Source organism: Leptopilina heterotoma, unplaced genomic scaffold, assembly GCF_015476425.1.
Source record: "Leptopilina heterotoma isolate Lh14 unplaced genomic scaffold, ASM1547642v1 Lhet_224, whole genome shotgun sequence".
NCBI classification, from domain to species: Eukaryota; Metazoa; Arthropoda; class Insecta; order Hymenoptera; family Figitidae; genus Leptopilina; species Leptopilina heterotoma.
In genome coordinates this window covers 128,071-149,121 of record NW_025110942.1, presented here as the reverse complement: position 1 = coordinate 149,121, position 21,051 = coordinate 128,071, and the positions used below count along the sequence as shown (strand labels likewise).

The 21,051-nt window shown below is 24.9% G+C and overlaps 4 protein-coding genes and 1 non-coding gene across 8 annotated transcripts; 4 read left to right on the top strand and 1 right to left on the bottom strand.

The window, feature by feature from the left end:
* Nucleotides 1–74: 74 nt before the first annotated feature.
* On the top strand, nt 75–9,410 carry LOC122502246. The gene is made up of 3 exons (XM_043612191.1): nt 75–240; nt 5,876–7,216; nt 9,114–9,410. Exon 2 carries the CDS (start codon nt 5,917–5,919, stop codon nt 7,210–7,212), a length of 1,296 nt encoding a protein of 431 aa, XP_043468126.1. The 5' UTR covers nt 75–240; nt 5,876–5,916; the 3' UTR covers nt 7,213–7,216; nt 9,114–9,410.
* Nucleotides 2,250–4,987, bottom strand: LOC122502248. The gene is made up of 5 exons (XM_043612195.1): nt 4,859–4,987; nt 3,791–4,229; nt 3,298–3,537; nt 2,980–3,144; nt 2,250–2,777 (listed from the first exon to the last, which is right to left on the bottom strand). Exons 2-5 carry the CDS (start codon nt 4,160–4,162, stop codon nt 2,352–2,354), a joined length of 1,203 nt encoding a protein of 400 aa, XP_043468130.1. The 5' UTR covers nt 4,163–4,229; nt 4,859–4,987; the 3' UTR covers nt 2,250–2,351.
* Nucleotides 5,094–5,167, top strand: Trnai-aau. Its single transcript has one exon. It is a non-coding gene; the product is annotated as a tRNA-Ile (tRNA).
* A 2,201-nt stretch (nt 9,411–11,611) lies between the features above and the next one.
* Nucleotides 11,612–20,800, top strand: LOC122502270. 3 transcript variants are annotated; one of them, XM_043612223.1, is made up of 6 exons: nt 11,612–12,500; nt 15,057–15,130; nt 19,759–19,877; nt 19,950–20,115; nt 20,311–20,427; nt 20,494–20,800. In XM_043612223.1, the coding sequence occupies exons 1-6, from the start codon at nt 12,464–12,466 to the stop codon at nt 20,776–20,778; spliced, it is 798 nt and encodes a 265-aa protein (XP_043468158.1). In that variant the 5' UTR covers nt 11,612–12,463; the 3' UTR covers nt 20,779–20,800. The 3 variants fall into 3 exon arrangements, with proteins under 3 accessions (XP_043468158.1, XP_043468156.1, XP_043468157.1); XM_043612221.1 differs by having other exon boundaries at nt 11,612–12,569; XM_043612222.1 differs by lacking the exon at nt 11,612–12,500 and adding an exon at nt 14,628–14,690.
* On the top strand, nt 17,144–19,255 carry LOC122502271. Of its 2 annotated transcripts, XM_043612225.1 has the most exons (6): nt 17,144–17,422; nt 17,529–17,639; nt 17,781–17,871; nt 18,551–18,687; nt 18,897–19,029; nt 19,176–19,255. In XM_043612225.1, exons 1-6 carry the CDS (start codon nt 17,259–17,261, stop codon nt 19,227–19,229), a joined length of 690 nt encoding a protein of 229 aa, XP_043468160.1. In that variant the 5' UTR covers nt 17,144–17,258; the 3' UTR covers nt 19,230–19,255. The 2 variants fall into 2 exon arrangements, with proteins under 2 accessions (XP_043468160.1, XP_043468159.1); XM_043612224.1 differs by having other exon boundaries at nt 17,529–17,871.
* Nucleotides 20,801–21,051: the final 251 nt, after the last annotated feature.

Here is a 21,051-nt window from a genome sequence, read left to right as displayed (position 1 = left end):
GCCCAACTCTGTCCAGGAGCGACACTGCTTAGTTTTGTAGAATCAGCTTAAATTGTATAACTTTCACAACCCTGAATTACACTGAAATATTTCTCTTCTGCTCTGGACTGGCCTTTTCTGTACGATTGCTCAACGAACGCGAAACGAATATTTTATTGCTGTTTTATTTTCCTTAGACCGCTCAAAGGAAAAGAGGAAATCGAAAAATTAATTACTGGAGTAGTTAATAGTTTATAAAAGGTAATTTTTGAATATTTAGCTAAATTCTCACTCAATGTAATTGATGTTATTTAAACTTGTTCTAAACCTTTAATAATTTTAATGGTTTGGTCAATTTGATCTTTAATGTAGTAAAAAAATATTTTAATGTAAATATTTTTTCGTACAAATGTGGAGAATGTTATTCTTAATAATAAGGAAAACATTAAATATTACATTTGGGTAAGAAATCCGAATAAAAATTGGTTATACCATGAAATAATTTTCAAATTTTAGGTTAGATTCGTCATTGAACTTTTCCAAGTAGGAAAAATATTTACTTTCGAAAACAAATGTACCTAATTTTTCATCATTTTGGAACTTTTTTTTCAATATAATATTTTGAAAATTAAATTATTCACACATTTTTTTTAATTCAACAGCGACTGGTCAAATTTGTCATCCTCTTAAAATATTAAATTTATGTTTAACTCTATTTTTTTGATAATTATAGATTTTATCAGCTTTTGAAAATTTTCTCCTGAATCCTAAAAAAACGATTCGTATCTTACAATCATAGTTTAAAAACTTTTAATTTTGTTATAAAAATAAAAAAAATATAATTTGGAAAATATTTTTAACTTTAAACATTTTTGAGATTTTTTTGTATGTACAAATTTTTAGTTTCATGAGTGGATATCAATCAAATTTACATCAAATTTCAATTAAGCATTTTGTGGAGAAATAACATTTCAAAAAGTAAAATTTCTAAGGAATAAAAACTTTTCTTTTTGCTTAAATATCGAAACTTTATTAATTTCTTTTGCATTCTTTTGAGAAAATTTAATTAAAATTTTAGGTATTGAAATTGAATTCTCGCAAAAAATATTATTTATAAAAAGAATCAAATTCTTAATTCTTCGAAAGAATGTTATTAAAATTATTGAAAAGAATTTAATTCTTAACAAGAATTTTATTAAAAATTTTTTTCAAAGAATTGAATCTTTTCGTGAAATTTTATTAAAATTGTTTTGAAAATAATTGAATTCCTGCGATGAATTTTACTGTTTATAAAAATAATTGAATTCTTCCAAAGAATGTTTTATTAAACATTTTGAAATTAACTTAATTCTTTATCAAGAATTTTATTAAAACTTTTTTTAAATAATTTAATCCTTGCGAAAAAGAATAGTTAATAAAGTAAATTTCCTGAATTTTGAATCTGAAATTATTGAAAAATTGATGTTTTTAGTTGAAAATATAAAATTTTGTAATTTGCCAAATAATAAATGGGACAGTAACATTTACTGTAGTAATGAATAATTATTACATTTATTATTATTATGAATAAAAATGCAGAAGTAACAAAGTCGAGCGTGAAAAGCGATCATTTAAAACTAAGAATTTTGAAAATAAATTCAAAAGTATTAAAATTACGCATTTTAAAAATCTTATTTTATTATTACAAATATTTGAAAGAATACATATTTGTTATTAGATTATCTTGTAATAAGGAAACACAACTGTTTCTTAAAAAGTTTGTTTTGAAATAAATCAACATTACTTTAATATTTGTATATAAAACCTTATCTATGAAATCTAATATTGTTATATGTATAAAAACATTTATCAAGGTCAAAATACTTAGAAAAGATTTTGCTTTTTCATTAAAAAGTTGATTTGATACAATTATGTAACAAGATTTATTTACCGGTAAAGTGTTTTTAACATAACTATCTTTTTCTTATCGAAACTACCTACGTTTTATTTATAATTAAAAAAGAAAGATAATTAGATAAATCAACACAAAAGATTGTAGTAAATTTTAGTAAAAGATTATTTTTAAAATTTCTTAAAAATTAACATAAAATTTTATATACAAGCAAAAAAAAAATAGCTACTGCTTTATAACTACAACACTGTTAACTTAAAAGTATCAAATTGCAACGTGGATCAAATCTCAAATTAATCTAAATTTTTTATATCAATTTGATCCAATTTAACATCACTTTGATACTTTCAAGAAAACTGAATATCAACCAATTTTTTGGTTTTTTGATATTTTTTGTAGTATATATAGGATTTTGAAAATTTACTAAATTGCAAATAGTAAAATACAAAATTTGTATTAAAATTTAAAATTCTGTTAAAATTTATATATAATTCCTATGTACCATGTCTTTAATTGCATTTCTCAGCATTTCATGATAAAATTTATTAGTCTTCAATAGCGCCGGTAGTTTTCTTATAAAATCAATGTAAAAAAATGGTTCCGCTTTCTCTTCGTCTCGAAGAGTGAAAACATAAATGTCTATGATGGACATGCAAGCGCCATAACCGCCAAAACGTTTTAGTTGTTCCATAAGAGCTTCAAATGGAAATAGTTTTTCCACGTCACAATCCAGTTCCTTTAACTGTTGTGATAACGAGTCATGATAATGATGTAACAATTCGTCGTAATAATTGTCTCTCATTTCCTGCGTGAGACAAGTGTAGAACGTGTAATGAATATCCATTGCCGGGGAAACGAATCTGTTTAGTTGGAAGTCCAGGAGACGTACATCTACTGGTTCTGATTTCTATAAGAATAATTGCAACATTGTATAATTTAAAAAATTATCGCCATTTAACAAATTTTTTTCTGCTTTCTGCCAAGAAATTAAGGAATAAAATTTAGTCTCCTCTGGCATAATAGAAATATTAAATATTTATTTCAGACAGAAAATGGGATGTTAGAATACAATAGTTTCGCTCTATATTTTGAAATGAAAACATACTTACCTCATTGTATTTGAACAACATATTGTAAGTCCATAAATCGCCATGGTTAAGAACTGTATACGGTTCTGCATTTCTACCATCAACTGAGAAATCCAAAATTTCTTGTGCATTTTTCTTGAGTCGCTTAACTTTATCGATGTAATGTTGTTCATCATTTTCCACCGCCTGAAGAAATGTAAAACTTTAATTTTCGTAGAGATACCAAATAATAGCAGAAAAATGAATTTAAAATCAAAAATGTTATCTTTAGTTTAAAGATTAAAGCTTTAAAAAAGAGTATACTTTTTTTAATACTAAGAGGTTAAAACATAATTTTACCATAATAGCAGCTTCCATAATTAGATCGACATTTTTAGTATAGCAGCCTGATTCGAAAAAGAGCGGTTCTTTTATTTTTCGAAAAGACTCGAATTCAGCTGGTCGTTTATCTCGCAGAGCAAAACTGCAAGCGTGAAATTTACCAAGATGTCGTACTGTAATAACAGCATGTTGATAATCTAATATTTTTGTTTTTTTCAACACAAATCCTTGAGGTTTCAAATCTTCTAAAATCAGGATCTGTAATTATAAGTAGAAAGTGAGATTAGTATAAATTTAAATAACAGTATTATTGTAGAAAAGAAGACATCTTGTTTTAAGATACTTTGATATCTTATATTCTATAAATTATATATTAAAAACAACTTAAGTTATGTTATGTTTGTAAAGAAGCATCTTAAAATTTAGTGTTGGCGACTTTTAAAACCCATTTTTTATGTATTTTTTAGTAGTGTAGATAGAAAACAGTTCTAAAATTAAAAAATTCAAGTACCTCTTTCTTATGTGTTTTGCACGCTCCATAGTAAGCAGGACAGTCCTCATATCGTAAATTATATTCTTTCAGTAAATTATTAATAAGTGGCAGTCTCTCCTCATAGAAGGCAGTTTCATTTATAAATATATCTGCAGATCTTATAAGCACCCTCAATTCCTCATCGGCCGGAATACATTTTATAATTAAATTCAATTCTTCATGTTCACCATTCTTCTCACCGTTAACTTTAACCCGATACACCGAACCCAAATAATTTTCACCATCCTTGCAAGCATTTGAAAAATTAAATTTTAAATTCGAAAGATTTCTATCTTTCAAAAGACACTCCACCTGTTTTTGCAATGAATCCATCGCTTCTTGAAATGGCATATAATAAATAACTTTTGTTGTACGTTATTTTGCAACTGATGGAAATTTTCACTTTCATTCACTTACGCTATCAAAAAAAAAAAGAAAAAGAAATGTTAACTTATCGCAGATTATCTCTATTGACATTAATTTCAATTGAAAACGATTTCGCCGGCTATCATTTTAGATTGTTTAAATTGATGTTGACCACTTGTGTTTAAGAGCAATTTAACTTTTGTTATCAGTTGTTATTTTTTGTAGAAAATATAAGTAAAGACAATAGGGCCACTTTTGGTTTACTCGAATTTATAAGTAAATAAAAAATAGAAAATTTATATTGGTAGTTAACCGGTGACACGTATGCTAATTAGGTATATTTAGGTTGTAAATAAAGAAAACGATATCAAAAAATTTGTAAACGTAATATAAAAACTTGTTAAAGTCGAAATAAAATATCAGAAACAATTAATCTGTCATGTTGATTATTTTGAAATTGACACTTCAATCTATATGTATGCAACGTCACATGTACGCCTAGAAGAAGGCTATAGGTTAGACTAGGTATGTTTACAAATACAAATGATCAAAAAGATGAGAAATACTTTGTAGTGATACTAAGCGTTTTTCACAAAACATCACGATTGTAGTTTACAAGAAATAAGAACCAAATTTGATAGTTTGATAGTTGATAATTTATTAAATTTTATATTTTTTTACATTTAAAACACGTTCCCAACTAGTGTACACGTGTATGCGTCAACTGGCTTCACTCACATTGCGCAGACTTCTGACTTCTCGCTACAGTCTAGTCACTAGTGCAACATAGCAACGGTTGCTATACGAAACACTTTGAAGTGAGGGAAAGGAGCAGAATCTCCACAGCGTGCACTCAGAGGAAGGCCACACCTTCAATTTTACTAAAATATGTATTCAGGAGCCTGATCATACAGTTGGCCCATTAGCTCAGTTGGTTAGAGCGTCGTGCTAATAACGCGAAGGTCGCGGGTTCGATCCCCCCATGGGCCAAATCTTTTTTCTTTTTGAAAATATTTTAACAAATTTTTTTTACCATTTTCACTAATAATTAATTGATCCAAGTTCAAACCATTGATTTCCTGTGCCTGTTCCTTCTAATATTGTAAACTTTGAGCATTGAAAAGGATTCGCTTTACATTCAAATTTGCCTTATTAGAAGTATTCAAATCTAGCAGACAAAACTGGAATTCAGAAGTATTTCAAATTTTCGTCTTCCTATTGATGATGAAATAATTTCTAATACCTTTCTATTCAAGCCTTATTACCCGGATTCGCAGTGTAGAAAAAAGCCTAAGCTCTGTAATAAAATTAAGAATGGACTTAACGTGAAAGTGGGATATTGTTTATAAATTTAATTGTAATAGTTGCCTAGCCACGTATGTGAATCGAAACGCACTTTGAAAAAAAGAATTAGTGAACAAAAACAAAAACCTCGATTCTGTTGTGAACAAACATCAAATTGAATATAATCATTCTTTTAATTTTGACGATGCAGAAATTTTGGATTATGAAACTTCTTATAAAAAAACGATTAATTTACGAGATGATTTACATTAAATGCAATAATTTTACTATTAACAAGAAGGAATATGTACAATTTTTTAGTAATACCTATTTTCCTTTGTTTAATAAATTGAAATAAATTATTTAGTGATTACATTTTTTTTTATCAATAATGAATTATTTTTTTTGTTTAAGAGTTAAAACGCCGTAACAAGGAAAATAGGAAATTTTACAAAATGGACATCGAATTTTACCCGAATGCCTGCTTTATTTGTCAAGCAACAGACGATTTAAAGAGATGCAGTCGTTGTAAAATGATTTCCTACTGCTCTGAAGTGCACCAAATGGATCATTGGCCCGAACATAAGGATTTATGTAAAACAATTCACGCAATGATGAAAGAAGAAGGCGTTTCTCATCTCTATGAAAAGCTTCGAGGTTGCGATGTTCATACATGGCGTAAGGAAAAAATGCGCATATTGGAAGAAATTGAGTCACGTTGCCCGAAACTATTTGAAAATCCAAACGCTGCGTTTTTATTATATTTCCCAAGATCGTGCTTTGTATGCTACGAAAGTAGACAAACTTTATTAAAAAATTGTCCGGGTTGTCCAGTTGCGACTTTTTGCAAGGATCATCCCAGCAGTTCGATTCACGACAAGGATTGTGCAAATTTAAAAAAATCATTCCAACTAAGACTTCAATTGTCCAACAGAATTAAAAAAGGTGGCGAAGTACAGTTACAGATGCTAGCAACGTCCGTTTTACACGCGATACAATTGTCCCCAACTTTGGAAAAAATCACCAACATGGGGGACTTTTTGGAAAAATTTTCAAAGTCAAAGAATCTTTCTCTAAATGTTGGTGATGATTTGAAATATTGGTTAACCGTCACATTCGGCACTATTCTATCAACCTTTAATGCTTTGCAAATACTCGAATTAACAACTCTTTCCAAATTGACAATCTACATGAAGAATTTACATCAACCTGACTACACGGAATTCTGGGAGGCACTGTTGCATTTAATTCCTGATTTAAAGGAACTCACGATTTTATTCATTGATCCAGCCGCTGAATTGGGAATAAAACCTGATCAAATGGAAATTTGTCGTGAATGTAAAAAGAAGGAGAAGAAACTTACTCTCGGATTCCTGGCGTCATGCTATGAAGATTGTGAGGGAAGAAATATTGCAGAACCGAATATTCTGATGGCAACTGATATTGTTGATCCTGAGACAACAGATGTTTCGGAAGTAAAAGTGTTGCCAAGTCTTTTAAAATTTTGGTCACGATTCAATAATTGTCCTTTAATAGTGACAACAATTATGGAAGAATATCGCGAGGAAATGAAAAATACTATTCAATCTACTTTGGGAGATGTCGATTATATTTTTGATGATTCCAATCCATTTAAGAGTCATCTAAGCATCAGGACTAATTACAATCGAGCTGGAGTTTCAAATAATTTTATGGTCATTTTGAAACCAAAACCGAAAGTTGAAGTTGAAGTTGAAGTTCAGCAAAATTAAAAAGGCAAGTGTGAAACTAATTGATTTTTTAAATAATTTATTAAAATTTTCAGAAAACAAATTTTTTGGAAAATTTTCATTGCGAGATTTAGAAGTAATTAAATTCTTAAAAATTATAATAAAAAATAAAAATGATTGATTTTTGGTTAAATTTCATTCAAATTGTCGAAAAAGAAATTTTCAAAAATTTTAATTGCAAATTTTAGAAATAATTAAATTCTCAGAAATTATAATGAAAACTAAAAATAAAAATTATTAATTAGAATCAGAAAGCATTAAAATACCTAATTAAAACTTTGTAAAAGTTTATTGAAAATAATTGGTTTCTTTTAAATTCATTAAAATATTCGAAAAACAAATTTTAAAAAATTTTAATTGCGAATTTTAGAAATAAATGTTTTCTCAAAAATTGTAATGAAAAATCAAAATGATTGATTTCTTTAAAAAATTCATTAAAATTGTAAAAAAATAAATTATAGAAAATTTTAGAAATAATTGAATTATTCTCAAAAATTATAATAAAAAATCAAAATAAAAATTACTTATTAAAATTGAAAACTTTTAAAATAATTTCAATTTTGTAAAATTTTATCCAGAATAAATAATTTTTTTAAAATTTTATTAAAATTTATACGAAAAACAAATTTTTAAAAATTTTAATTGCAATTTTTAGAAATAATTAAATTCTCAAAAATTATAATGAAAAAATAAAAATAAAAATTACTTGTATTTAGAAAGTTTTAAAATATCTAATTAAAATTTTGTAAAAGTTTATTGAAAATAATCGGTTTTTTTTTTAATTCATTAAAATATTCGAAAAAAAATTTATAAAAATTTAAATTGCGACTTTTAGAAATAAATTTAATTCAAAATAATTGATTTTTTTTTTTAATTTTATTACAATTTTAAAATAATTTTAATTTCAAGTTTTAGGAATAATTAAATTCTTATAAATTATAATGAAAAATTAAAATGAAAATTAGGTATATAAATTGTAGTAAAAAAACAAAATCATTTATTTTTTTTTAATTTCTTTAAAATTGTCAAAAAACAAATTTTGAAAAAATTTAATTGCAAATTTTAGAAATAATTGAATTTTTAAAAATTATAGTGAAAAATCAAAATGAAAATTAGTTTAAAAGAAAGTATGTTAAGAAATTATTTGAAAAAAAGTAATTCTTAGAATAAATTAAAATTTTAAATTAGTTAAAATTAAATTACAAATTTTTTTAAATTAATTAAATTATTTTCAATTATTTACATATTTCCAAAAAATACATCTCCATAAAATAATTAAATTAAAATTTTTTTAAACATCTAAATTCTTATAATTATTATTAAAAATTTGAAGAAAACAATCATTTTCAAAATTTTTAATTAAAATTCTTCAAAAAAAATTGGTTATTTTTTTAAGTTTTCCAAAAATTCTTTTAAAAAATTTATTTTTGAAAACTAACATAATTGTCTATAAAAAAATAAATAAAATATTTTTAAAAATCTGCTTTATTATATGATTAAAATTATGAAAAAATCATCTTGTTTCGATTTTGCAATTGAAATTCTTCAAAAATTTTATTCTTTTTTAATATTTCCCAAAAATTCAATTGTTCTCATCAAAACCAAATTTCAATTATTTGCAAATTTTTCAATTATACATAAAAAAAATTCAATTATTTATTTATTTCAACAAACGGGATTATCATTCAAAAAAATTATTTAAAAATATTTTTAAATAACTAATTTCAAGAATTTTTTTTTATTATAATTTTTTTAAGAAATAAATCATTCAATACTTATTGAATAAAATAGTATTTTAAATAAATTTATTTAAATAAAAAATATTTTCATATTTTATTTAAAATATAATATAAATAAAATAAAAATAAAATATTTTCTTACAGACTGATTGTGAGCCACGTTGACTGAGAATAATAAAAGAATTTTTCAAACGGTATAATGAATTAACTTCTAAAAAAAGGTAAAACCGATTTTTCTCTTCTTTGTTTAACAAATTTAAAAGAAGTTATTAACTCCGTTTTTGTTTATTTTTGACTTTAAAATTATTTCTCTAAACAGAAAAATTTTCTAAAAACAAGTTTTTTTCTAGATATAAGTTTGTATTATTTCAATTATTTTATGTTTACTGTAATTCGATAATTAAAAATAAAAATTGTATCACTGTTTCTAAATTACTTGAAGCAAGTATAGAAAACAATAAATTTGTCCAATTTTTATTTATTATAATTTTTGACAGAAGTACTTAGTAAGTATTTTAATATTTAAAATATTATGGAAAGGTGAGAAATTAATATTTATAAGATCTATTTACTATATTTTTACCAAAAATTTTGAATATTGTTTCAAAATATTTATTGAAGTTTTTAATAATTCACATTTTAAAGTTGAAGTCGTTAAAATGGGCTACAATTTCAAATGTCATCAATTTAGTTCAATTTGTTTTCTTTAGTAAACTGAAAGATGAATAAGAAGCTTTAATAATCTGTAAAGAGAAAATTTATAACAATTTATAATATTAATTTTTTTTTTAAAGACAAATAGAACATATTGCAATTAATAAACAAAGGAAAAATGGATTACTTTACAAAATGTTTCTATAGAAAAGACAATAAGCGAAGCACCGGTAAGCTGAATGGGATAGCTAGCCCTTATCATTATGAATATCAATTTTTTCTTCGTTTGTAGACTTAATAAATCCCAGTCCATTTGACATATTTTATCAACAATAGATAAACTCTGTAATACGGATTTTTAATTTTTATTTTTATTTAAAATTTTTATTTGAATTTTTATTATTATTATTATATTATTTTTATTTTCATTTTTATTATTATTATTTGAATTTTTATTTTATTTTTTCTATTTGCTGAATATTTTTGTAATTATCAATTTAAAGTATAAACAAAATTTGTTTGACCTTATTTGTCATTTCATCTCCAAAGTAACATTGAGTGAAGATTTGGAATATAAAACACCATATAAGCATACAAAAGAACCAAAAATACGCATCATTTGAGGTTATTTTTGTTAAATGAAATCCGCAAGTACACAAATTGAAAGTGGTAAAAAAGAATTGGGTGAATACCAAAAAACCAAAAATGTCATTTAATTTTTTTTCCATTCTGAAATAAGACAATAAGAATTCAAAAAAAGTTGACTCTGTTTTTTTTTAATTTTTTATTATAATTTTGAAAATAATTGAATTCTTGTAAAAATTTTTATTAAAATTTTTTTAAGAACTTTTTATAAAAAATTTTTGAAAATAATTGAATATTGTTTCAAGGAATTCAATTAAATTTTTAAAAAATAATTGAATTCTTGAGATGAATTTTATTTTTTATGAAAATAATTAAAAATTCATTCGAGGAATTTGATAAAAATTCTGTTCTTTTTATCATTTTAGAAAATAATGTAAACTTACAAAAAAATACAAACGTGATGGTTTACACATTCCCTTACGAATTTACATTCCTCTTTGTAAATGTCCACCTTTTCATTAATATTATTTCTTATCTTCGTAATTTGAAACAAACGCTCCGTGAGAATATCAAGTTGGGCGCAAATTTGTTGCATAAAATTTGCCAATAATGATTCAAATGATGAGTATGTAAAAGCACCATAATAAACTGATATACATTCAAATATATAAGTCATCCAAAATGCCTTTCTCGAAACAATAGAATAAGGAAGCCATCTCTTTAATGGTAGAGTAATTGCCTCCCCTTTTCTTAATGGCCATATTAAGTAAACTGTTGAGAAAAATAAAGAAGAAGCCAAGAATAGCCGTGCAATGAATCTGAAAAACTGCAAAATTTGAGAGAATATTTAAGAGTAATAATTGGATTAAATTATTTCCCCCTATACTAACCTTCCTTTAATCTGAAATTTTCTATAAATTTCAATTTCTTTACTATTACCAAAATGAGTACAATTGTTTTGCAAAAGTAAATTCAATAAATTTATCACATCATTTCGATGAATGTTGAAATATATTACTTTGAAGGCCAGTAGGCATAAAGAGGTGGAAATAAAAATATTTTCTGTAAAAACATCTGGTCTGTCTTTATTTTGATATAAAATAATAATGAATGTCATGCTAAAGAATAGCAAATTTAGTATCACGATAAAACTATAAAGAGTATAAATTCGAATGGTCCAGAGTGATGTTAGAAATGTTGGTCTCCAAACACCAACATAGGACATTGTTTGAAGTAACGTTTCAATAACGTCAGTATTTCTAATTTTTATATTTTCCATTTTCTACAATCATTCGTTTTTATCAAAAAATGTTCTTCATGAAATATGATTTAAAAAATGACTTCAAATATTACTTAAAATATTACTTAAAATATGATTTAAATTATTACCTACTTCTCTTAGTTAAAACTTACTTTTTAAATGTTGAATAAAAATAATTCAAACTTCTGATTTTTTATGGAAAAAGTTTGTCGATCGATAAATTAGAACAAATGGAGGAAATTAACATATTTTTTATTCATTTCAAAGATCTTATTTGGAAACAGAACTTAACGAAAAATAATAATAGTTTGATTTAACTTGTTCTTTCCTTCTTTGTGTCAAGCATTATACTGAATCTATAATTATAGTTACATTGTCTTTGCTACCCTCTTCACTGCTTTAAAGAGAAATTTTAATATTCCTACGCCTCCCGATCTATAGAATTGAGTAAAACGTAATTATAGGTTAGAAATAATATCATGGAACAGATGAATTTTTAATAAATCTTTTATTCCTTCTGTAAAGGGTGACAATTATTTTTAACGATTTTTATTATCTAGAAAAGGATGTAAGTCGATTGTCGTTTTTTAGAATTGTGTTTCTATAGTCAGTCTTCCAACGTCCTTCTTTGTATTTACTTCGTTTTGATAACAGTAAATTGTAAATTAAAAAATTTTCAATTTTAAACAATTTTCAATTTTCAAATTTAATCATTCATTTATTATTTTTTACTCTTGATCGAAATTTACAATATTCAAAAAAATAATTCTGTAATTATAACTAAAGCGTTTAATAATCTTAGAATGATTAACGTTAAAATCTTTCGGAAAGAAGAATGCTGCCGAACTTCAATGGTGTTCTATAAAAAGAAATTTATTTCATTAAATTTTTTAATATTAATTAAATATGATGTTTTCTAACATATAATAATAAAAATATTATTTTAACTTTACCACTAGTAGCAACTGATTCGGCACTATTCTCATCAACTTCAATGAAAACTTTTTGCAAAATTTTATTCACAAAAGTTGGTGAGTTTGAAATTCGGTTGAAGTTGGCTGATTTGGAAAAAATCGATTTTATACCCATCTACAATATAAGTAATAATTATTTTTTTATTTAAAAATAAATAATAGTATACTTTAATTAAAATTTACCTCTTGCAAGATGTCTTTGACTTGTATTGTGCTTTCGACATTAAATCGAGGCAAACGAAGACGGACTAATTTTCTAGATCCTTTTTTTCTGATATCTTCAAGACTGTAATTTTCCATTTTTCTTTCCATATTTTTAAGACCATTAATTTCATTAATTTCATTAATTTCATTAATTTCATCCGGAAGAAAAATCAAAATTGATATTTCTTCACCCTTTAGTATGTTTATAATTATTAAGAATAAAAATTTACTCGATGTGTAAAATTATAGACACGTAATTTTAATGTAAAAGTAAAAATGGGTTTTTAATGCAAAAAATTTTGTATGTACATATATTTATAAAATTTTTTTTTGAAACATTCTGAAACTATAATATATTCTTAAAGTTAGTGAAAATATTCTGAAAGTATATTAAGTTCTGTGTGGATAAATGAAGTTTCTGTCATGTTTTTACCTCATAAGGTACTTCGACAAATGATCCTTTTAGTTCAATAAGATTTCCATAAATTACAACTTTTTTATGAAACATTACTGGGACAGTATTTACTAAAAAAACTCTGAAGAAATTCGGAAATCTCGGTTTGTAAAGAAAGAATTTATCCTTTCATTTACCTTTTGAAGTAAACGACATATTGTGAAAATCATACTGATTCTTTCGCCAAATTTATCTAAAGCTGTAAATAAATTGTTATCACTATTTGCTAATTTTCAAATTAAATTAAAATTAAAATCTCACTTCAAAATGCGATTTTTTTTCACTTTTTCCAAGTATATTAAATTGAGACAAAAAAAGTATCAAAACTTTGCGTTTAAACAATTTTGATATTGGGACATTTTTTGTCCCAATTTGATGTCCTTAAAAAAAACTGTGTTTAAAATTTAAGACATTAAACAGATGTTTAATTTTATTATTAGTGTCAATTGTAATCCAAGAATTGATAGTATTTATTGCATTAATATTATTCGAAAAATCAATCTTTTCCACTGATGATCGTAAATATTTTTCTGCTAATGATGAAAATTCCGTTTTCACTTTAAATTGATTGTTGACGTAGAGTTTGTTTAGAATTTTAAGCGTTACGCCTTTAGTATTCTAAAAATTTTTTTAAATTAATCAAAAAATCCAGGTAATTTTTTTTTAATACAATATTGATACAATTTACAATTTATTAATTTCTAGCTTTAAACAATTTTTTTGTAATACAATTTGAAACCGGATTCTTACATTCAGATTATCAATTAGGTTCTGTTTGTTGATGTACCATTATTAGCAGTTATAGAAACATTTTGCATTTCGTTAGCCTGTGTCATTTTTTTATATTTACCATTCATAACTTACATTCTTAAAGAGAACATAGTGGTAGAATAAAAATTTCAATCGACTATAAATAATCATTAAACAAAATGATCCAAATATAGATGTGAAAGTCACAAATTTTAACAAACGTTCTTTTGTTATTTATTACGTTATTATGTATCACATTTTTATGGATATTGTTGAATAATACATCAATATTAAAAAAAAGTGGGCACTTTTGGTTCCCTACTGTTCTCTATTTAATAACTTAAAAATTATTTTTAAATCTGCTTTCAACTTTTATACAATTAATTTTTTTTTAGTAATATCATAATCGAAAAAAATTTTTTTTCTTAAGCAAAAGTTACTCTTTTGCAAATAAAAAAAAAAGTTATAATTTCGTGGAAAATCACCCAAATAATGATTATAATATTGCGAGGCAATGTTGTCTGAGTAATGTCCGGCAATATTGATGACACAATTATTGAGCTCGAATGTTATGCCATCGGGTACAATAAACAATATAATAAATAAAAGTTTCTAAAAGTAACTAGTAAAACTTATAATTGGATGAGAATAATCTCAAAAATTTGTTCCGGAAGAATATATGATAAATATGAAAAATAATTTCCTGCTTCGTTGATATACATTTATAAAACTTACCAATATATCTTATCATAATTAGTGTCTTTTTTAAAATATTGCCATGATGTTGATTTACTTCGTTCTTATTTTTTCAACATTTGAATCAATGGCTTTCTTATCAAGTTAGTTTTTGTATTGTTAATTTTGGTTTTTAAATTAAATATTACATGACATCATTTATAAATTCTAATTATTATGTAGTTCAATAAAGCATTTAAAAAGAAAAAAAAAATTAGTTTAGTGCAAGGAGTCAACAGCTCCACGGTTCAGTGTTTATTATTAACTTATATTAAAAGATGTATTTTTGTTGTTGACCAGAATAATTTGTAGTGAAAAATATGTAAAAAAAAAAATTCACCTAATTACCATCTTATAATAAATATTATCACGGAAAAAACTAAGTTACCATCTTATGACATGTAAAATAGTGTTTGCAATTAATTATTAACTTATATTCTGTAATAATATAATTTTGGTTTGCTTTGAAGGAAACATCTCTTGTGACACTAAGAAAAGAGAAGCGCCTTATCAATATATGGCTATAGAGGAATCACCGTTTGTGGTAAGAAACAAATTATTCTTATATGAAAAGAGTAGATATGCAAATTAGGTAAAAAAAAAAGACATTCATATGTTACAAATGCTATTGTTCAAGGATTCGTATTGTTTGTGAAAATCCATAAACAATACGAATATAAAAGTTAACTAAGTGAATTAGTGAATAGTACTATAGAGTACACGAAGTGCTTTAAATTGCGAAAGGTGAGTGATTGAACAAGTGACTTGATAAATCATCCAGACTTTTGTAGTTGTAAAAATAAAATAAAGAAGGTAAGTAAATGTTCAAATTTGCTACAATGTATTAACTAGTGAAAAAAATGAGCCGAAATCCCACTAAGAAAATTGATTTTCCTCCTCAACACGCAAGACGATTCCCTTGAAAGGCAGCATTCAGACTGACCACACTTCATACGGGGTAAAAATTGATTTCTCTCTATTATGCACACTGTACATAGTCTCAACTAATTTGCATTATTTATTTAAAAGATTCACAAAAACCGACAGGAATTTTCTATGGTAAAAATAATTATCTTACAGAACAGTATAAATTTACATTAAGCAATGCTGAATATTACATCAGAAACTAGCAAAAATTCCACTTAAAGACTGGTTAATTTTGTACTTGGAATACAAAACTAATAGGAGTTTAAAACTATCAGATGTTATCTATAGTATGGAAAAGTTTGAAAGATTCACTTTTATTTCAACACTAGACGTCTTAATGGAAACATACAATTCACAAATAAAAGTCATTAAATATTTGTCATGTTCCATCGGACTATGGCATTCTCAATCGAAAGCAACTCAAAAATTAATTTCATTCTTTCTTTGGCTTTGTCTTATAAGCTTTTTGATACCGCAAGTAAAATTTTGCGCCTAATGTACACAATACAAAATTTTTTAATAATTTTTTACAATAGCTTTCTTAATAATTTCTTGAATATTTTTTAAATAATTGACGAAACGTTTTTAAATAATACCTACATGCACCTATGAAAATATTTAACTAAACTATAAATCAGGGTTGCCACAGTTTAGGAAAGTTAGGGAATTCAGGGAAAAGTTAGGGAACTTTATTAAAAGTACTGAAAAAAATTAAATTCTTGGAATTCATAAAAAAATGATAAAAAAATTTTAAAATTTTTAGGGTCCTTAGGAAATATTAAAAACTCTTAATTGTTCTTAAATTTATTTTTTACCTCAAAAGATTTTTTTTAAAAAAGTCTGCATACATTTGCAATTTTGCTGATTATGAATAAATTGATGTCAAATTGACAAGTTGACAGCTGTCAAACCAATTGTCAACTTTTATAAAAGTCATTTATTTTTTATAAAAATGACTCTAGAAGGGTTACACAACTGCTTACAATAAATTATTATGGAAATTAAAGAAACAGTTTAATATTATTTAGTTGCTGGCGGTGATAAATAATTGGGACGAAAAGGACGTTTTATTTACATGCCTCCCAGCTTGCTTAGTAAATCTTACGAGTATAAATTCCTACATTGCTGTCTCTGTCAACAAAAATAAAGTAATAAATTAAAATTCTCTATACATTATTTTCAAAAAAAAAAAAAAAAATTTTCACTTGGGATGCAACTTAGTAATTTGACTTCCACTTTCTCTATTCGAGTTTTATATAAGTTATTAACTTTAAAATTGTTTTATATTTAAATTAAATAAATAAAAAATCATTTCTTTTAGATACATCTAATTTTTTCTAAAATAAAGGCAGATTGGCTATTGTGCAATACAAACGTGGAATTAGAAATTTTAAACAGAAATGGACTTTTAGCGAAGAATCTAAACAAGGCACGAGTTGGTAAGTAACAAAATTTGAAATTACATTTTAGGGTAAAAGTATATTTTTTAGTGCAAAACTAAAAAAAATTAATTAATTAAATAAAAATTAAATTAAAAAAAAAATTTTAAATGCGTTATTTTTAAAATTAGTAAATATTTTTAAAAATAAGGGGAAAAAAATTATTTACAAGTTCACTAGTTTCAAAAATAATGTATTTTAGTTTTACTTTATACAGCCACGATAGAATTTCTTGTTGTACCACTGATTCCGATTTTTTTGGATATAATAAAACCATTAAATGAATCTCGACCAAGAAACATTTATATGGACACCGATTACTTGATAGATCAAAATGACAAAAATAATTATATAGCAATAGCGATGCATCATTGGCCGGTATCTTTTGCAATAATGACACTCATTTTAGCTGTCGATGGAATCTTCATTGTTTTTATTTGCCACGCATGTGGACAATTGGAAATATTAGGGTAATATCCTACAGTGGATTTATTTTCCATCATATAAATAATATTTCATTTAATTTTCTATAAAATCGAAATTTAGTCTCAAAATAGTTTTTTTTTTCATTCACAGAGCAAAAATAAAAAATATTGTTAAAACAGATTATAGTGTATCAATTTCTGGCGAGAAAATTGTACAAAAGGAAATTAAGCTCTGTATTGAAAGACACAAATCTGTTATAATGTTTGTATTTTATATTCCATTACTGATTTTTTTTTTTTTTTTTATATTTGCAAAATTATTAAGCCTACGGATGGACAACCGTTTTCAAGTAAGAAAGAAAATTCTACTTTTCTATAATGTAATAACATTATTTTTTACAAGGTTCGTTAATGAGATTCGTGATTGTTTTTCAATTTCTCATTTTTTGAGTTTGGGATTAAATGTATTAATGATAAGCTTCACAGGAGTTCGGGTATGGTTAAAAAAAATTCAAAATTTTCATACAAATCCCCATGAAGAAGCGAGGTATTTAAAAATTATTGAAAACTAGCATGTGAAATTTTCATTGCCATTGTTACTTTAAAAGATTTTTTTTTCAAAATTTAATAAAAATTATTCATTTTTTAAAAAATATAATTTTTCTAACAGTTATTTTATTTAAATTTAAAAAAAAAATTAAGAAACATTTGAAAAACTGGTGTAGAAATAAATATTTCTAACAACAACTTGAATGTAAGATATTTTTGAGTAAATAATTTGAACTTTCGAATAATCCTGGTAATAAGTTTAATTCTAAATTTTTTTACATATTCAATCATTTTTATAAAATAAATATTTAAATACTTATTATTATTTATTTATTATACGTTTCAGTTTTATTAATTTAATTAATTGGGATCGGCTAAATTTTGTAGCGCCATCTGGTGATTACTTATTTTTAACCTCCATTGACCTTATTTATCTTTCTTCAATTAAAAGTAGGCAAAAGGTTACTAGATTATCACTAGACCGTCAATTCCAATTTAATCAGAATTTTTTTCTAATCAGGAACTTTTCAATTTTTATTAATTTCACGCTTCTTTTTGGATTTATATATATATATATATATACGTATTAATATAATGTTTAGAGAAAATTTAATAAATCTTCAGTTAGTCATGTATTCAAATGAACCCAGTGAAACGTTTGCCACTTTTACGTACAATATGGGTCAAATCTTTCGTTTCTTTTGTTTAACATTGCCCAGTCAACGTTTAATTGACCAAAGTAATCAACTTTCTCAGAATATGTGAGTTATTTATAAAAATATGTCTAATTTTTAAATTACCATTACCGACAGAAAGTAACTAGAAAGAGCGGCAAATTCAAATACTAAAAGTAAATTTAAAGCGAACTTGGCGAATTTAAATAATAACCGGTTTTTTCTAGTGACTTTCTGTCGGTAACATTGTAATCGCTTCGACATTTACAATATTAAAAACAATATTGAAATTTCAGATATGAAAGCTACTGGTATAATTTATCACCAGCGTCGAAAAATTTACTGAAAATAATAATGCTGAGATGCAGAAAACCCATTAATTTTACAGCAGGAAAATTGTACTCATTTTCTATGAGTAATTTCGGTATTGTTAGTGTGGATTTATTTTATATAGTTTTTTGATAATGGGTCATTTTAAGTATTTGAAGAAAAACTTTACCTTATTTCTTCTTTCTTGGAATGACCCTCTAAAATGGAAAAATGATAATTTAATCAAACTTTTTGCTTATTTTAAGATGATGAAAACGTCCATATCATACTTTACAGTTCTGCTATCACTGAGGGGTTAAGATTCTATAAAGAAATATTTTTCAACTATTTTTAATAAATTTCACTACTGAGTACATATTTTACTACATCAATATTTTTCAAGACAAAATTGTATTTCAATTTTTCACACTCCTGCAAATGTAATAAATAAGCGAATAATAAATGCTATTTTCAAAATAAAAGAAAGTTATACATTTTATTTGAAATCATATATACCTTAACATCATAGACTATAACGTTTAAAAATGATATCAATTTTCACATATATTTATATATAGAGACAATTTTACGGAAATGCTGAAATAGTATTCAATGATAACAATTGTTTGATACCTTTTTTTTATTTATATAAGATCATTATTACAATTTTACAAATGTGCGTCAAAATTCATGATTCATAAAATATTATTAGAAATTAGAGAATTTAAGAAAATTATGATTAACAAATGAAAAATATAAAGATTTTGTTTGTTATACTTTTTCTATAACAAATTTTGCTTCACTCATTATTCGCGTCAGAATAAAATAAACTGTAAACCTTTTTTACAGGCCGTAGTGACAGTACGAAGAAATGAGAATTGTAATATTGACGATAAATATTGTGGAGCCACTATTTTGTCTGAGCATTGGATCCTTTCTTCAGCTGAATGCTTCAGTACAATAAATGAGTATGAGAATTTTTAAATAATCGATAGCAATTTAAATGAAAAGTTAGTGCAGAATTTTCATTCCTTTTCTAGAAATGATGATGAGGATCTTGATTACTTTTGTCCTAAGGATATTTTTATTGCTACGAAAGTAGATGCTATTCCTCCTGACACTGACAAAGTGACTCATAAAATTGAGAAGGTAGTTCTAGGAAATAACAGTATCAGTGTTAATTCTGAAAATTTCGCTTTAATCAAAGTAAGTATAGTTTTAATAACCCAACACTTTCTTTATAAATTATTATTAAGTAAAGATTTTTTTTTAATTATTATTAGTTATTCTTCGACTATCTGTTGGTTATACTGTTCTCTTGTTCCACATATGTTAGTAGATCAGTGAGAAGTCTTCTTTTTCTGATTTTAAGCCTAAAAAAAATATTAATAAAATTTCCAGTTGATAAAGCCCATTAATTTTGATGAGTCCCAAAAGCCAATTCAATTAGCAAAACCAACCGAGAAACCGGAAAACATGAATTGTCTGGAATTAACTGGATTCAAATTCAATAGAAAGGTTTATGTCTCTTCAATTTTTATTTTAGAAATCAAAGGAACTTATTTTACATTTCAATTTTTTCAGATCGAAACGGAAAATTTGGGAAGCGCTTTTATATCGATAACAAACGCGTGCTACGATAGACTTCCGGAAATTAAAAATGACTGCTTCTGCACAACTGAATATAATTACAATTCCAGTGAGAATTATTCACACTTTCTTCCTGGCACTTCTGTTGTGTTCAATAACAAATTAGTGGGTTTTGATCCCAATTCTGTAACGTATATTAATTCGGAAAACATTACTTATGCAATATTTATTAATACAGCTGACATGTACGATTGGATAATGAAGACAATACAAAATTAATAATTCTGGAAACAGAAAACGACGCAATAATTAATTTATTTATAAAATTATCTTTACTAATCAATTTGTTGTAGATTTAAAAAAAATCCTAATTTCATTTTTTATGGTAAAATTTTTTCTTCGGATAAAATTGAAAGTAAAATTTTTTTTTGGGTGAAATCATTTTTAGGAATAGTTGAATATTACAGAAAGTTTATTAAAAACTTTGCACATAATATAGATTAACATAACTATTTTCAATTGGATAAAAGACTACAGTACAAGCTTCGAATT

What these genes read in the sequence shown, in the direction of transcription:
- LOC122502248 (XM_043612195.1), bottom strand. Translation starts at nt 4,162, where the DNA reads ATGCCATTTCAAGAAGCGATGGATTCATTGCAAAAACAGGTGGAGTGT. An exon ending in TTATGGAAGCTGCTATTATG is followed by an intron (nt 3,145 to 3,297) that starts GTAAAATTATGT and finishes ACATTTCTTCAG; the next exon opens with GCGGTGGAAAATGATGAACA. An exon ending in TGTTGTTCAAATACAATGAG is followed by an intron (nt 2,778 to 2,979) that starts GTAAGTATGTTT and finishes TTATTCTTATAG; the next exon opens with AAATCAGAACCAGTAGATGT.
- LOC122502270 (XM_043612221.1), top strand. Translation starts at nt 12,464, where the DNA reads ATGAAAACTTTTTGCAAAATTTTATTCACAAAAGTTGGTGAGTTTGAA. An exon ending in TAGAGGAATCACCGTTTGTG is followed by an intron (nt 15,131 to 19,758) that starts GTAAGAAACAAA and finishes CCTTTTTTACAG; the next exon opens with GCCGTAGTGACAGTACGAAG. An exon ending in GATTCAAATTCAATAGAAAG is followed by an intron (nt 20,428 to 20,493) that starts GTTTATGTCTCT and finishes CAATTTTTTCAG; the next exon opens with ATCGAAACGGAAAATTTGGG.
- LOC122502246 (XM_043612191.1), top strand. Translation starts at nt 5,917, where the DNA reads ATGGACATCGAATTTTACCCGAATGCCTGCTTTATTTGTCAAGCAACA.
- LOC122502271 (XM_043612224.1), top strand. Translation starts at nt 17,259, where the DNA reads ATGGACACCGATTACTTGATAGATCAAAATGACAAAAATAATTATATA. An exon ending in TAAGCTTCACAGGAGTTCGG is followed by an intron (nt 17,872 to 18,550) that starts GTATGGTTAAAA and finishes ATAAATCTTCAG; the next exon opens with TTAGTCATGTATTCAAATGA. An exon ending in AATCAACTTTCTCAGAATAT is followed by an intron (nt 18,688 to 18,896) that starts GTGAGTTATTTA and finishes TTGAAATTTCAG; the next exon opens with ATATGAAAGCTACTGGTATA.